The sequence below is a fragment of the Paroedura picta genome, chromosome 6 (genome assembly GCF_049243985.1).
Source record: "Paroedura picta isolate Pp20150507F chromosome 6, Ppicta_v3.0, whole genome shotgun sequence".
Lineage (NCBI taxonomy): Eukaryota > Metazoa > Chordata > Lepidosauria > Squamata > Gekkonidae > Paroedura > Paroedura picta.
Window position 1 is genome coordinate 39,757,458 of NC_135374.1, and position 17,979 is coordinate 39,775,436.

At 40.7% G+C, this 17,979-nt stretch overlaps 1 protein-coding gene across 2 annotated transcripts in view; it reads right to left on the minus strand.

Annotated features, from left to right (window-relative positions):
- Positions 1–1,180: 1,180 nt before the first annotated feature.
- PROS1 (protein S) overlaps positions 1,181–17,979 on the minus strand; it is a 37,607-nt gene continuing 20,808 nt past the window's right edge. For both annotated transcript variants that reach the window (XM_077342207.1, XM_077342208.1), the window contains exons 8-15: positions 14,757–14,878; positions 12,642–12,760; positions 12,025–12,214; positions 10,947–11,114; positions 8,003–8,171; positions 6,143–6,294; positions 4,994–5,210; positions 1,181–3,553 (exon numbers count right to left, since the gene is read on the minus strand). In XM_077342207.1, coding sequence (XP_077198322.1) covers positions 3,375–3,553; positions 4,994–5,210; positions 6,143–6,294; positions 8,003–8,171; positions 10,947–11,114; positions 12,025–12,214; positions 12,642–12,760; positions 14,757–14,878 — 1,316 coding nt within the window. In that variant the 3' untranslated portion in view covers positions 1,181–3,374. The remainder of the gene's footprint in view (positions 3,554–4,993; positions 5,211–6,142; positions 6,295–8,002; positions 8,172–10,946; positions 11,115–12,024; positions 12,215–12,641; positions 12,761–14,756; positions 14,879–17,979) is intronic.

The window sequence follows — 17,979 nt, forward strand, 5'->3', positions numbered from 1 at the left end:
ACAGTGGCTGATGTAATTTGGCTTCATGCATACATGGTAGTTGAACACACATCAGCACAAGAAATCCTGCCACTTGGTGATTCTAGAACCGCAGGAATTGAGATTTTTGTGATTTTTAAAATTTTTGATTGCATTATGGTGCAGGGGCATTATTGCACATGCTCAAACCAAAAGAAAAGGGGGGAAGGCATGACAGGAGGTGGGACTGTACACTCTCCTGATGAAAATGCAAAACATATGCCACTATTGGAGTCCTGACCAATGACAGGAGAAAACCATAGATGCAGGATGTCAGGTGTAAATTTGGGAGTCCACATTTAGAATCCGATGCAGTGAAAACACGCTGACAAATCATAACTGCGAAATCAGTCTCGGTGAGACGTTAATTTCATATACCTTGTGAACCATTGTAAATTTACCTCAGACATTGCTAAAATTGAAAGCAACATATCAGAACAGCCCTGTTTGAACAGACCAGTTGCATATCTAGTCCTGCATCCTTTCTCACATAGTGGCCAATACTCTGGTCACAGTGGCTAAGGTCTTCCTTTGATGTTGCCTCCTGGCACTGGGACCAATTAATATCAAGGCTCCCTTTAGTCACCATGGCCACTGATAGACCTATTGTCCATGAATCCAACCCCCTTTTAAAGCCATCATTTATAAACAGAACCCAATACTGATTCTTGTAGACACCAATGCATACTTCCCTTCAATTGTCCATTTATTCCTGTGCCTTGCAAGCTGTTATTTTTAGCACTCGAAGCTAAGAGATAGATCCAAAAGTGCTATCACACTAGTATAACAACACTTTTTAGCTGAGAAAAAAAAATTGGAACCTACTTGAAGAGTTCTTCTCTCTCTCTCTCTACATTCTCTCTGTTAGGATTAAACGGAGCAAGGCAGAACCATTATGCTGACCTTAGCTTACAAATATGATGGGTACATAAGTGGCAAAACAAAAACAAATGATGTGAATGAAAGATTGGACAAATATTGGAGGAACCTTTGAATGACCTGAATCCAAACAGTTGATCTATTACAAGATGATAACAGACAATATTGGTTTATGTTTGTACAGAAAACAAACCAATTTCATTTTAATGACACCCCACTCTCTTAAATAAGGCTTTGATAATTAAAACATTAACACAAAGTATTCCCTGAAACAGAAAGATACTTGTAGATTCTCCTTTATGTTTTTATTAGAGCGTATTACAATATCAATAGAGGAAACAAAATAGAAATCAATTGAAAATACGGGAAGCGACCTATTTTTTCATGCATTTTTATACGTAACAATTCCTCATCCTCCTTGGCTTTGGAAAAAGAAAACAAAAAAGAGCAGCATTTAGCCTCTGCTCCTGGCATAGGTCTGCAATATGTACTCTTACTGCATCTATGTCTAGAAACCACGATGACAATCTCAAAGAACCAAACAGGTGCATGCCAGTGATCTACATTTCCAATCATCTTTTTCTGCTTAGTTTCCTCCCAGGAAATCACAGCATTCATCTGCCAAAACACTTCAAACTTAAAAAAAGAAGTCTGGCATAGCAAAATTGTGGAAGGAAAGCTACACATGCAGGCTTATTATTTTATTTGTGTAAGGGTGAGGGAGCCAAATTTTAAAAAGCTTCTGGGAATTAATTCTATACATTTCAGAGACTTGAGAAATCATGGATCTCCATGAAAGGAAAATTACAGCCAAAAAAGGGTTGTAGCTTGGATTGGACCCACACACACTCTCAGGTAGTGTCTTAATCCTTTTACTCTGTCTTTGTTACTGCATTATTGTTGATCAATTATATATAAAAAATGAGTGCCTATCTTTTCATTTAAAGGACTATAGAACTGTGAAAAACCTTGTTTTAATTTGTGACTCAAGTATGTTTTTCAAATCTAAACTGGCTCCCTGTGCATCTGTAGTTTTGGTAAAGAGCCACTGGGACGAGCCTATTGTGAATTTCCCAGCACCCTGTATGTTTTGATCCTGTATTAAGCGTGCTCACTTTCCACTGATTAAGGAGGCAGTTCTAGACAGGCCTACTTAGAAGTACGTCCCATTTTATTCACAGGGCTAACTTCCCGGAAAGTGTTCTTAAGAATGCAAGCAACAACTAAGGCTTATGTCTAAGTATGCACCGAAATAAGATTTGCATTGCTAGTTAAGGCTGAGGCATGGTTTCAGGTCACAAAGTTCTGTTCAGGACATCTTTTCAAGTAATTTGGGATAAAGAGATTAAATTCTGATACATTTACCTGAAAATCCTATTGATTTTTAGGGTGCTATGTAAAGGTGCTTAGGATAAACCCCATTGATGTTCACAGTTCAGGAGGCACTAATAACAATCATCTTACACTTTTTTATACTGTCCTTAAATTATAGTTCATTATCATCTGGCTACAGTATGCTGGTTTCAAGCAATATCTTAAATTAGCATAGTATTCTATGCTGCTAGGAAACATAAATGGGCTTCTCACTGGGTAACACGATGAAGCTTTCTGATAATGACAGGAAGAGGCAATTAAGGTGCAGGTCATCCTTACTAGAACTACAGTACTGGAACCTCTCATCTGGAGAGCGAAACAGGCCTTAATGAGAATCTAGGCTTTCATTCTTTCTGATATACAATACATCTCTTTCATCACATTTTGCTGTATGTGTATCAATGGTAATATATCATACAACGCAATCTTTTGGCTCAGAAGGTTATTAAACAGAAAATCAACTTACTTTTTTTTTTACTGTAAATATTTGAGAGAAACTGAATCTTGGCTGTGACCAGTGTGCCTACTATAGGAAAGAGTTTGGACCCATTTAATATGTTTTTAAATAAATATCTATGAAGTCTTAGAATTATCTCATTGACACTTTAATCTCAACATTTGGTTTTTCGTTATTTGCTTGTGACCCTCCTGTGTGAGGCTGCTAGCATAGCTGTTGGTACCCTCTCCCTTTATGGGACTGTACATTCTTTTCTACAAATACGGAATATTTTGGGACCTAGATGGAAAGCTATTTTTGGAAGTAAAATGAAAATACTTTGATTCAGTCTGTTCAGTGCCAATTAGCAGCCACATTACAACATACCAGAATCAAGGTATCACATTGAAACCAGACTGGCGTTTTCTGGTTTCATTTGCAGGCTAAGTAAAATATAAAATATGAACTGTATACATGTTGACAGGTAGGCTATTCCACTAAATTGTTATGACACAGATTATTTTGATGGAATATTAATTGTGGTGCTGTCCCTTTATACTGGAAAAGGATGCCATTTATTTGTTCTCAAAATACACCATTAAAAAGGAGAATCTTTCCAGTTCATTTTCTACCTTTATCCATTTTGTACAAAACTCTCTGGATTCTCTTATAAGGTATCATCAGCTTCAGAATTCTGCATGTGATTCATAATCAGAGGGCATGAATGTGATCTAATGTCGTTCTTTTTGGAGATGGCTTCATCCAGATCCAGATACTTATCATTGATCTTCACCTCCATGCAACCATTATAAAAAAGTGTCACAGGGGTTGCGTCAATTGGAACATCTGCATAAAACACCACCAAAAAAATGAATGTCATTTTTTTCCAATATCTGTTTTTTATTAAAAACACTTATCTGAATGGAACAAAAACGTGATTAAATGGAAAGTTTCCCCAATACTATTTCAGCTTCCAAAAAATATGCATTTATTGCTAATTTTACCACAAACTCTGCAGCATTCTAGTTAGAATTCTTCTTTTTATCAGTTTTCAATTTATTTTAAAAGCAGACATGAACAACAATAGCATCATCATAGGGGGAGAAGACAGAGGTAAGGGAGGAAGGGTTTGATTGGGGAAATAATAGTACATGGATTGCAAATTGATATTTGAAAGGAAAGGGAAGAGAAATGGGATCAGGGATTGAGAAAAGGGGGTATGGAAAAGCAAGGAAAATATTGAGAAAAGAAACACAAAAAGAAAGCTCTGTTTCCATGTGGGTAAAGTGTCATCAAGTCATAAGCAGCTTATAGTGATCCCAGCAAGGGGCTTTCAAGGCAAGTGAGAAGCAGAGATAGTTTGCTTTCCTCTGCAAAGTCTTCCTTCCAAGTACCAACCTTGCTTACCTTCTGATATCTAACAAGATCGAGCTATACCATCCCCCGTGCGTACACAGGGAACAGCGGGGCATCGTGCCCTACCGCAACGGCATGGCGGCAGTGTGGGGTAGCTGCTGCCGTGCATAAAAGGTTATAGTGAAAGAGGACTCATTTTATTCTCCTCTGCCCCAATCTGAAGACACTGCTAAAGCTTAGTTCTACTTACTAGGACCATTGCAAAAAAAGAAGAAACCCAGCAGCTATGAATTTCAGAAGAGATTTACAAATAGATCACATTACATTTTTATCTGTGGCTGTCTTAAACTTATGGGATTTTTGTAAGTCATTTCTACCCCAAAAGCAGCTTATCAAGTAAAACAAAAACAAACCTCTGGGTTCTCTTAAACATGTCTCCCTCACTCATCTTTAACAAACCACATTGAATGAGTCCAGTGGCACCTTTAAAACAAGCAAAGTTTTATTCAAGGTATAAAAATGTTTGCATACAAAAGATTATAACTTGAATAAGACTCTGTTGGTCTCAAAGGTGCCACTGGACTTGCACTTTGTTCTGCTGCTTCAGACCAACACAGCTGCCCACCTGAACCTACTTTATATGCCAAGACTGTTCTCAGACATGTCAGTAGAGGGCGCTTGAAGTACACGATAAAACAAGAGAAAAGAGGCTGCATATGGAATGGAGAGGTTCTTCAGGTGACATCCCCGGATAGATTCTGCTTCTCTTTGTGTTGAGCCAGTGCATTATTACTACTACCACAATACTAGGCTTTAATTGTAAGTGCATAAAATTACTTCAAGAAACGACACTTTCTTTTAAAACAAACAAATAGATAAACCAAGGGTGATGTAAATGGGTAAATTATAATGGAAGAAAACAACATTTACCAGGAAGGCCACCTAGGTAGGTATCAATGGGTCTCCGCATTGTTTGGTCCAGGACAGCAAACTCTTGATCCAAGTAGGTGATATCCGAATGCGAATCAGCTGTAAGTTCAAGCAGCCGCCTGCTGACTCTGAGTCCCACCAGCACTCTTCTCCTGGTACACAGCCTCTTTGACGCCAAACGGGCAACAATGACATTCTCAATAGACGCAATGAGTTCCTAGGAGCCAGAAGCAAACCACAGTCATGGACACCACCAAGAGTGGTTATATTTTGCTTTTAATTGGGCTGCAAGCATTTTGGGCTACAAGCATTTTCTTGGGGAGCATGTGGGGGTGGTAACGGTGCTTTATTGCATTTCTTGCGATAATATTAGGCTTGTGAGCCTAAGGGAAAGACATGCATATTTTAATAAGTAACACTCCCCCAAAGATGTATACATTCCAAAGGGCTTCAAGTTTTTAAGAGCCAATAAAAACATGTAGTTTCTGATGTGGTACAGTCGTCTCACAGGACTCCATGTGCCAAGGACAGGATGCTCCAAAATACCTCTCATCCAAGCCTGTTCACAGAAACCTTGCATGCCAGGAAGAATTATCTTCAGAGAGATGTGAATAGGGGGCTTCTGAATAGGTAACCTTCTGCCTGCCCCCCTCCCCCCATATGTTCTGAGTGGTACCATCAAGTAAGAAAATCCTATGTTATAGGTGCGACTTTGAATCAGCTGAGTTTACTTCTGCCAGTGGAACTGACAAAACCACTTACACCTTTCTGAAGTAAAGCAGTCCCTCACAATACCCAAAACAATGACTCTCAAGTTGTTACCTTGGCTTAAGCCTCTGATGGTTAATCAAACAAAAAAGACTTTCAGTCAGATCAGCTATTCATACTAGGATTCTCCCCAATGGGGACCTGCGCTGCTTTACACCAGTCTCCTTTCCTCCATTTTATCTTCAAAACAACCCTGTGAGGTAGGTTACACTGAGAGTGTGCATAGTCCAAGATCACCCAACAAGCTTCAGTGGCAAAGTGGGAATTTGGTCTCCCAGAGCCTTGTCTGACATTCTAACACTATACTGCACTGGCTCTCATACTACCGACATGAAGAAAATTGGACACATATGCATGCCTGCAGTGGGAACAAAAGACTACCTGGGAATCTGAGGAGTTGCTCTCCACGACTGATAAAGCAAGAGGCACAGTCTCCCCAGAAACCAACGCAAGCATCACACCAGTGCTTGTGGATGGACGGATGGTCATAGTGACGTTTATCAACCACTCTTCTGTATCCGTGAGGCTGTTATCTGAATATTGTTTTTAACAAAGGGGGGGGGGAGGGAGATAATATCTATTAGTAAGTCACAAAAGTTGTTTTTCTCATTTATTTCCAGGTAATTTTTATCTCTGCTCTGGCAAGATAGATGCAAGCTGAAAATTACCAGGGCAGATTCAGGGCAGATTAATGATTTTGAATTATAAGTGTCCAGATAAAAGGATAAAGTAGATGCCAGATGCCCTAAAAATATTTTTATTGAGTTGCAACATGCAAGAAAAACAGGCACCTACCACACATCACAAATAGCTTTCAATCAGTAATCTGGAAACAGTCACACCATGACTACATTTATATACTCTGCTTTCCCCCAAAGAGGGCCCAAAGCATCATTCACCTCTCCTCCACTTCATCCTCACCACAACCCTGTGCGGTAAGAGGCTGAAAACAAGTAACTGGCCTAATCTTACCATGGCAGTCTGTCAGATCCTAGCCTGGCATGCCAACCAGTACCAGGCCATACAGGTCTTAAAGAGTTAACTGCTCTCTCCGGGATCAAACAGGGAAGAGAAAAACTTCCTTGACCTCATTTTTCAAGAGTTAAAAAAAAAAACCTTTCAATAAATTTCCAGATAAAAGTCTAAACAGATAAATATCTGTTGCACTGGGGGCAGGATGAGCAAAGCGGACAGGCTGCCTGGACTGGGGGGAAGTGGGGAGAGGTCGAAAAGGAGTAGACAACATGTTCAGGTGGTAACACACATGACTTCTGAGCACAGAAGGCGAAAAGGAGAGGGAAGTAGAATTCATTCTGACACAAAAAAAATCTTGCCTCCTGGCTTTACGCGATATCACTGCTAATGATCAAACTAAAAGTTAGGGTTTCTAAAGCACTTGGTCTAGGCTTCCTGGACTCAACTCATGACCCCTGTAGCCATGCAGTAACTGAGGGAAACAGCTTCTACCCCCCCCCCCCCCGAGAGCTCCAACAGGCTTAGAATGGTGCTGGGAGAAGGACTCCTGTTTCCCCTCAAGTCACTTTCTTTAATGAAAACCACTCTGGAGGGGTTATTTCCCCAATATTTCTTCTCCGTGTGGAGTGTCTGTTGAACAGCAAACCTGGGGAAACAAGTACCTGATGCAGTGCTCTTACAGGGAAACAGCTGGGGGGGGGGAGGGGGTCTTAGGAGCCATTCCTTCCCCTATAGTGGCATTCTGAGCCTGAACCCAATTCTTTCAAAACAGTAACGTTTCATTTGGTCCAAAGTGATTTCTTGCAAATGGAAGTTTCAATAGCAGTCCATGGATAATGTGGAATGCTTCACAACCCACACAGATAAGCAATGCTAGGACCTATAAAAAACCCTGATTGTATAAGCAGTGCACATGGACAGAGGCAGCCACCTCCTACCGAGTCAGACCATCCATCTATTGAGGTCAATATTACCTACTTTGACCAGGAATGGCTCTCCAGGGTCTCAGGCACAGGCCTTTCAGATCACTTACTCCCTTTTAACTGAAGATGCCAAGGACTGAAACTGGGACCTAGATTCTGTGTTACTGAGCCACCATTCCCCAACAGATACAGACTCTTCTTTGGGAGAACTAGTACAACACATAACCTGCTTTCAAGATGGTTGGATGGGAAGCCTGTGAAGGAAAATGGCAATATACATTCTCATTTCTATTCACTTTGTGGCCACCAAGGCATGACATCAAGAGGTGGGGAACATACTCACTGTAGATAACTTGAAACATTGCCACACCAGTACCAGGGTAATAAGACCCTTTTTCAACAGCTACCAAACAGTGTTTACTTTGCTTCTCTTGAATTACTTCTTTCACACCAGAATTCCCTTGATTCATCAGGTTCCAGGCACGAATGCATCCATCAAGACGGGGATTAATCTGTAGGAAAAGTACAGCAATATACAACCGAAAGAATCAGAATAGAGGATGATCTTAATAGGCTCGAGAAGTGGGCTAAACTGAATAAAATGAAGTTCAACAGGGACAAATATAAAGTTCTGACTGAGAGTGGATTTGATAACCATCTTTAAGTATTTAAAAGGCTGCCATATAGGGGATGGAGTAGAGTTGTTCTCTTTTGCCCTGGAGGGACAGACTAGAACTAATGGGATGAAATTAATTCAAAAGAAATTCCATCTAAACATCCGGAAAAAGTTCCTGACACTTAGAGCTGTTTCTCAGTGGAACAGGCTTCCTCGGGAGGTTATGGGTTCTCCATCTTTGGAAATTTTTAAACAGAGGCTGGATAGCCATCTGACGGAGAGGCTGCTTCTGTGAAGGCTTAAGGGGGTGGCAGGTTACAATGGATGAGCGATAGGGTTGTGAGTGTCCTGTATAGTGCAGGGGGTTGGACTATGAGGTCCCTTCCAACTCTATTCTTCTATGGTTCTATGATTATTGGGGCATTCTGATCTGGTACAGAAACACAGTCTATCAGGAAAGAACCTTTTGGAACAGCCTTTCAGAAGATACTAGGTAGGCTTCCATGCTGGCAAGGTTTTATGAAGGACTACAACACTGTGATTCTGTGAGTGCTGTTTAAGCTATTCTGTGATGCCTTGTGGTAATTCTTTCAGGTGTCTGGCAATTGCAGTCTGTGAATTGTTAGATGTTTTATTGTCCTGGTTTTAGATATTTTTATGCTGTATCTTTTTTTTTTTAATGCAAACTATTTGTAAGCCAACCTGAGTCACCATGCTGGCCGAGGCTCATACAGAAGGAGGTCCCAGAATCAGGCCAGAATCCTTCAGATACCCTTTTCTGAGACCACAAGGAACCCACTCCCCACCCCCAAATATAGCGATTGCTAGCTTCAGAGCAAGTAGTTCTCTTTCATAATTGGTTTTTCAAGCAAGTCACTAAGTTGATTTTCATCACACCAGACTCTGTATTTTCTGCACAACAGTTTAAACAAGATGCTTGACTTCCAATTGGCTCTACTCCTGTACTCTCAAACCACAGAGTGTAACAAATCTAACTGAATGAGAGGTACATAACCTATACACACTCCCATGTTGGCCAGATGGCTTGGGACTTGCAGTGATATCCTGAAATCAATGTTCTTGGAAGGTATCTTCAGGATGACATTGTTGGAAGTTTAAGCTATGGACATTTGATCAAGGGCTGATTGGCGTTTCCAGTATAGCAGATGTAAGTTTCCCTTCGGGAGGTATGTCAAAATCTGATACCTAAATGTGGGGCAGGAAACATACATTCCCTTTTCGGACTGTTTCCCCTGCTTTCATGTGCTAGACATTTATGCAAGTTCTCCTCCTCCATGCTATCCTCACCAGCTTTAAGGTTGATTATGCTGAAAGCTGGTGACTGCCTCGAGGTCTTTCAATGACCATCAGGACAGAGGCATTTGGACCCAGGTAACCCTTGTCCCTGTCCACCACTTCAAACACTTCAGAAATCAACTACGTTCACAGCAGAGTTTTCATGTAGAAGCAGCAGATCTTTTATCAGAAATTCTAGTGAAGGAGAGCATATCTACAGTGGAAAGCATCTGGGTGAAAATAAGCGAGGGGAAAACAAACAGTGTGGTGGTTGGTGTCTGCTACCGACCACCTGACCAACGAGAGGATGTGGATGCTGCACTTTGTGAGCAGCTTGAGACAATATCCAAGCGGCAGGACCTTGTCATCATGGGTGACTTCAATTTCCCAGATGTGTGCTGGGAAACAAACTCTGCAAAGCATCCTCAGTCATGTAACTTTCTGACCTGCCTGGCTGACAATTTCATTTATCAAATGGTAGATGAACCCACAAGAGGTTCAGCCATACTGGACTTAATACTGACCAACAGGCAAGAGTTGGTGGATGAGGTGAAGGAGGTGGGGACCCTAGGGGGAAGTGACCATGTCCTCATAGAATTCCTTTTGAGATGGGGAGCCAAGGAAGCTTGTAGCCAGACGCGGATGTTGGATTTTCGTAGGGCAAACTTTAATAAACTCAGAGACATGATGAGTGTCATACCATGGACGACAATGCTGGAAGGGAAGGGAGCATGTGAAGGGTGGGCGCTACTCAAACAGGAGCTATTGCATGCTCAATCAATGACTATCCCAGAAAGACGAAAACACTGCAGGAGCTCTAAGAAGCCTATTTGGATGAACAGAGAACTTCAAGAGGAACTAAGAAAGAAAAGGAAAATGTTCAGGAAATGGAGGGAAGGACAGAGCTCTAAAGAAGAGTACCTACAGGTTACTAGGCACTGTAGATCAATCATAAGAAAGGCCAAAGCTGAAGGTGAGCTAAGATTGGCCAGGGAAGCCCATTGTAACAAGAAAAGATTTTTCAGCTATGTGAGGAGCAAACGTAAAGTGAAGGAGGCAATAGATGTTCTGATGGATAAGTTGAAGGACTGCAATCTGGATTTTCAGATAGTTAGGTGGATAGGGAATTGGTTAGAGAACCGCACTCAAAGAGTTGTTGTCAATGGTGTTTCATCAGACTGGAGAGTAACCTTTGTAGAAAGACATCCCACACCTAGCGTCTCAGACAAAACCTCTCAACTCACTTAGCATATTGTGGATGAAAACAAAAATCACATACATTTTGTCTCAGACCACAGGGACACACAAACATGAGTGGGTATGTATGAGAAGAGATCCTAACAGAGATGCCATTATCAACACTGGAAAAGATTACCATTTTAATGAGAGTGCTATCTTCTTTGCGAGGCAGACCTGCAATGTACACCTTAGTCTCCAGAAAGCCATTGGATGGCTTAAAAAGATTTTGAGGGCTGTTGATATTCATCACTGCTTCCTTGGCTATTTTGACTGTGATGCTGTGCTCTAGCTCTTCCACCGAGATCTAAAGGTAAAAAGAAACAGATATATTTGTACATGTTGAAGAGGCCAGCTTCAACACAGCAAGGATTCTGTTTTGCTGAAAGTAAAAGCAAAGTGGGAAAAGATGACAAACCATAAGGTGAAACTGGGTTGCAACTAAATCTGTACCTTGAGGCACCTGGATTTATCATGTTAACAATGTTTGCCATTTTAACACCACCCTGAAGCATGGAGTCTTCTGGGAGAGGGTCCGTTGAGTGGGTATGAAATTTTGGTGGGTCAATAGTTATAGGATTATGCTGCCTTTTATTGTAATTAACTGCAACTTACTGTATTTTTATGTTTTTATTACCTGTAAACCGCTTTAAGATGGCTCACCCGAGAGGTGGTTAAGAAATCGAATAAATAATAATAAAGACTATCAGGAACTTCTTTTTGGTCTCAGCCTTCTATGGAACTATATATCTTGTTTGGCATTTGAGAGAAATGTGGTTGGACAGTTACTGGCATTTGCATTTTCAGTGAGAGGATAAAGAATCAAGTGGAAGTAACAGATACAGATACAGAAGGGGAGTGGGGATTTTAGCCTCACCGAATCAGCAAAACTCTATCCACAAAGTACTAATTTTTTTCTGTTCATATCCTGAGTTACTACTGCAAATTTATAAAGTTGTTTGAAAAGGGAATTGCTCCCTTACAAGCAATTTTCTTTTATTTATTATTTTATTATTTGATTTATTTGATTTCCATACTGCCCTTCCATATGGCTCAAGGTGGTTTACATACAACATGGGGGGATACATGGAACAAATTAATATATAACATAAACCAATACAACAACAACAATCATCTAAGTAACACCATTTCAGTTATCTTAAACAACAATACAACAGGAACAGGAACTTAAATTTCTGGCACTACAAAAGACTTACTATGTGCCATAAGCCATCATTAATGGCTTTGCCACCAGTTGTTACTTTGGTTACCACTTCATTCTTGAACTGAATTTCAATCTTCCCATCACGAAGTGCAAGCAAAATCCATGCTGTGTGGTCAGGAGATTCCGCATACAATATAACACCTTCATTATCATAGGTCCGAAAATCAAATTCAGCCAAAAATCTGGGACGGGACAGAAAAGCACAATAAAGGAGAAAGGATGGAGTATGAAACACTGAACAGGCTAGATCTGTACACCGTGAAAGTTATTATAGAATAAAATATATTGCTAAAAACAATGTAACAGCTCCATAATACAACTCACAAGCAATAGACAATGAACACAGCTAATAAAGGGGCTGGATGTGTTTATCTACTGATATAAAAAGCTCCAAGCATCATTATTCAGGGTTCAGTACGAACTGATAACATCAATTTCCTACCACAATAGCTCATAAACCATGAAACGAAAAATATCTATTTAATTTTGAAACATCATACATGGTAATGAGCTTCTAGCCTGCCCTTGTGTCCTCAGATTGCGTGGCTCCAGTAAAGTATAGTTGTTCCCCTGCTCTCCCATACTTGAGGGCTTTTGATATCTACTTACCTTGTAACTTCAGGCAGCCTAAACCTTAAATACAAAACGGGAATTCCTATAAATTTCTCTGCCAGGTAAAGCAATTCATAATTTGTTTCAAGATTCAGGGTGAGACAATCTTGTACAGGCTAGGAATAAAAGAAAAGAGGAAAACTGTTATAATTTGACTAAGGTCAAATCTCTAACCATTGTCAGTTTTAGCAATATATTAGAACAAATTCAAATACCTATTCCCTTTCAAATGTACACTGTAAATTATGGTCATTACAAAGTGGGAATCAAGACAAGTTTTATAATGGTATCTGCCACCAACTTCTGTCCAACAGTTGGCCAGCAAAGTAATTTGTGCAGTAGTTTCCTTCAAAAACCACAGATTTACTACATGGGAATTGCAAAAGGTAAACTGTTAAAAACACTGGTCATTTGAATGGAATACCTTTTGTCTCCTAGAAATGGCCTGTGTTTTTAGACTACCTCCAGTGAGATCTTCACAGGCTGAAGAACAGGTTGTCCATTAGAACCACAACCAACCAATGCCATCTGCAAAGCACCTATTATTGGAGGTGTGGTTTAGCTGTCAATACTGCATTAAGACTAAAGACTCTGCCAGACTTCCTTTTGGAGCAACAGCTCTAGTATTATAGCAATATGTAAAGGTCTAGACTTATTATCAAGGAATCTCAGGCAGATTTTATGTCAGCAGTTCTGATACCCTTTTAAAAATTGTTCTGTATCTCCTTTCTATATATGAAGTGATTTAGAAGAAGAAGAGTTGGTTCTTGTATGCTACTTTTCTCTACCCGAAGGAGTCTCAAAGCAGCTTACAGTTGCCTTCCCTATCCTCTCCCCACAACAGACACCCTGTGAGGTGGGTGAGGCTGAGAGAGCCCTGATATCACTGCTCGGTCAGAACAGCTTTATCAGTGACATGGCGAGCCCAAGGTCACCCAGCTGGCTGCATGTGGGGGAGCGCAGAATCGAACCCAGCTCACCAGATTAGAAGTTTGCACTCCTAACTACTACACCAAGCTGGCTCTCTTTAACAAAACTATATAGCCAGCTTGCTGATATCATTATCAGCAGGGAATGGAATTATACCTCATGCTGCCTAATCATTAAATCAAAGTTAACTACCACTCACCAAGTTCTCAAAAGTATGTTAAAATCACAATAGCTGCCTTTGATCTGTGAACTATTTAAACCTCATTGCATTGAACTGTCAAAGCTTGTTTTTAGTCGTAGCTGTTTGAATACACTTGAACATGCTCAGTCTTGCCAAAGAAGTATAAAGAAAGCCATTCATAGAGGAAAATTTTTTTTTAGTGAAACCCTGCATACCTCCCTCTTTCTCCATCTAAGAAACGGGAATGCTTTGATCGTTTAATATACCTCTTAGGAAGGCTTTAGCTGGTAGCTAGAGAATTATTAAAGTGAAGGTACTTAGAGCTATGCAAATATTTCACTAGTACCAACTCAGGGTTTCAACCTTTCGGAAACAAGTAAAAAATTAACTGATTTTAAAGTAGTTTGGACTACGGATCTAGAGATAGTTTGGAATAAGGTGATGTTATACAGGCATTACGTCATACTGAATACACAGGTATTTCTCTGCTCAAACAAGATGTTCAGGTGTTTGAAATAAAGCATCAACCTGTGAAATCTCTAGCAATGGATGGAAATAGGGCAAGTATGTACACCATGGTTAATGTTGGTACCGTCCTGCACTGATTAACCCTGAGAAGGAAGGATTGATACTTGTGTCTAGGTCATGTCATCAACAAAGTGTGAATGAAGATCATCTTCAACTAGCCTAAAAGATAATCCAAATTCATCTGGCTCATGAAAGGGGAAGAGATTTAGAAGTGTAAGGCATTAAGAGAATGGGAAAGATTTGGCAGATTTACCCCTACAACACCCAGTCAAGGGCCTGAAATGGGTTTTTCCCCTCATTCTCAGATACTTAAAAATCACATGTTTCTCATGCCTTGAAGATTATCATGAAAGAAAAATACCAAACAGGTATACAGGGCGGGGTGCTTGCAAACACTTCCCCTGTGTGGAATCTGATGTTTGACCTCACTACTGAGAAAAGCAAGGAAGGGAAGGGTAACTGTGGTGCTTTACCTCACAAGTTGTCATGTCCTTAGCAAGCTTAAACCCTTTCTTGCCATCACAATAGCATGTATAGCTTCCTGGAGAATTGATACACATTTGAGAACAAATGTTTTCGGCACATTCATCCACATCTGTAGAAAAAGGGGAAACGTACAGCTTAAACCTAATGTTTGCTTTCAAAAGGTACAATACTGCATTGTTGGGAGTAAAAAGGGTATGTTAAAAGACACATAATTGTAGTTTTGCTAATGCAGAGCTTGCACGTGTTTTTAAAATTCAGATGAGCTCCTGAAATATATTTTTAGGCTTCGAGGACCCCTAGAAGTGAGGTCAACTGGCTGGCCTGCCAGACCCCCTTGAAGTGGCATGCCCATCTGTATACTTCACTCTTCTTTCACTCCCTCCTCCAACCTTTACTACTACTATGGGGGCTTTGCCTCTTGTAGCCCAGAAAGAAGAGCAGGAGCTGAGAAGACAGCCTGCCCCCCCATACCATGCCACAATTAACCCACCCTTTGATTTTTACACCCTCTGGGTGGAGGCAGCCAGCTCCCTAGCTTGTGGAAAAGTCTATTTAGGCAGGAGAATAAAGGCTGCGGATTCCCCCTGGAGCTGCCACGAACCCCTGGTTGGGAATCCCTGATTTAGAGGCTGGATACAAATATTACCCATCTTATATATATATTGCCATCAAGCTACAGCTAATTCATGGCAACCCCTTGTGGTTTTCATGGCAAGAGGCTTGCAGAGGTGGTTTGCCATTGAAGAAGAAGAAGAATTGGTTCTTATATGCCGCTTTTCCCTACCCGAAGGAGGCTCAAAGCGGCTTACAGTCGCCTTTCCATTCCTCTCCCTACAACAGACACCCTGTGGGGTGGGTGAGGCTGAGAGAGCCCTGATATCACTTCCCGGTCAGAACAGTTTTATCAGTGCCGTGGCGAGCCCAAGGTCACCCAGCTGGTTGCATGTGGGGGAGCGCAGAATTGAACCTGGCATGCCAGATTAGAAGTCCGCACTCCTAACCACTACACCAAACAGGCTCTCTTGCATGTCTCTGCATAGCAACTTTGGTATACCATGGTGGTCTCCCATCCAAATACTAGCCAGGGCCAACTCTGCTTAGTTTCTGATTATCTGACAAGGGTACTCTCTTCAGTCACATCTCCCCCCCCCCCTGTCAATCCTGCTGAATTCTGATAAATCTGAACCTGGACCTTGCAGCAGGTCTGCAATATTCCTTTTTCTCAACTGGAAACATTTTTTACTAAGATGCTACATTCTGCATTTGAACCGTTCCAATTGTCACTCTCCTCTCGCCTTCCTGATCGAGGGGCAGCCACATGCACTTTTATCTCCCCTCCTAGCCAGCTCTGATGCTAGACTGTGGAGGGGAGGGAGCTCCTGCGGGCATTGAAGAAGCAGGAGGCTGGAGAGGGCTTTATTCCCAGCTTTTTGTCCCCTAACTCTATAGCCAGAACAACCAGGGAGAAGGGGGAGTGGAATCTCCTGTAGTATTTGAATTGACACTCTGATAAATCATCGACAGACTACCACACTACATCAGCGGTAGAGGCATGGAGAAGAGGGCGGAAGATAAACTGAAAAAACATGGACATCTAGACTTGCAATACCGGGCTTTCAGAGCGTGTTTCTCAGATTTAGTGGATAATATCTGCTCCCATATAGTCCAGTGAAAAGGTGGTGTCACTGTGGCGTCAATTATGGACATTGCAGATGGAAAATTTTAAGCAATCAAAATGGAAATCAGAAAAGTTGCAGTTTGCTTCTTAAAATCCAAGCTGATAGAGGATAAGAAACCCAGTGCAGATATGACCAGGATTAGGATAGCCTGGATTATTCAGATCACTGATTGTATATCTGAATACAAATAATTCACAATAACTTCTTTTAACAACCTTAAATATCCCATTCAGACAAAGTATGTAAGCCTTTGCTCTTCCACATGAATATGTAAATATGTAAGCCTTTGCTCTTCCCAGTCAGATGACCCTGAGGGAAAGACGATCTGAATGAGCAAAACATTCACAGGACTGAGCTGTACAGCTTTAAGACTGACTGTGAAAGAAAGCTCAGACCAATCTATCTAAGTCCTGGAACTATAACTGACTATTACTATCCCTTACAGTTTAAAAAAAAAGTACCACCTAGAATATGATCTATACGCTTAACCATGGTGCATATACCATACTGTCTTGGATTTAAAACAAAAAATAAATTAAGATCAATACAAAGGTATAGAGAAGTGTGTGTGTGTGTATGTGTGCACGTACACACCAAATTTTGAAGCCCAGGGGGGTTGGAAAACAATCATTAAGAGAGAAAATGTGAGCTGACCAGAGCAAAACACATTTTGTCCCTACTGAGCAAAGCTGACTACATTCTCTGCTTTGTTGGCTAAGCACAATAAATAATTTAGAAGAGTCAGGCTGTGTGAAAGACAGTGTTAGCAACCTGCCGTCTATGTGAATAAACAAACTCCTGCTGTGCAAGAAGATTATACAGGCATCAACATAAAGCACACATTTTATAATGCCTGAATCTAAAACACATGTTGTAATTTTAAAAAAGTATACTGAGCAGTGATTTTGTATATCTATGTCTGCTCTAATCTGGACAGCACAGGCTTGTTAGATTTCAGAAGCTAAGCAGGGTTAGACATGATCAGTATTTGGATGGGAGACCATCAAGCAATACCAGGGTCACTAGGCAGAGGTAGGCAATCGCAACCATCTCTGAACATCTGCCTGAAATTTGGAGGAACAATGAAAAATGTCCTAAATTTTCTCTTTTGGAGTGAGGAAAACCACTGTCTTTCAGAGTTTTTCACTCATTCCAAATGCACAGCATGAAAAAGTCTGAGGACCTTAATTTTTCTAATTGAAAAATTGTAAAATTTGGGGGAGACCAGAGCAAGGAAGATCTATGGGACCCTTCACATTTAGCTTCATTTATACACTCAGACTCCTGAGGTGCCAGTTAGGAGGGATATAGTAGGGTGGGGAGATGAGGCTTTTCGCTTACTGCTGATCTGTGGGTTTTATACTAGTTTGTACTTTTTACGTGGAGTTTTTTATCATTATAACCTGCTGCAAGTGTTTCTGATAGTGGTGGGAAATAAATCCAAATAAATATATATAAATAATCAGGATTTTTTGTTTAAATAATTTTGGCAACACTTAATCTATGTGTTTTATTATAATACATTAAAGAG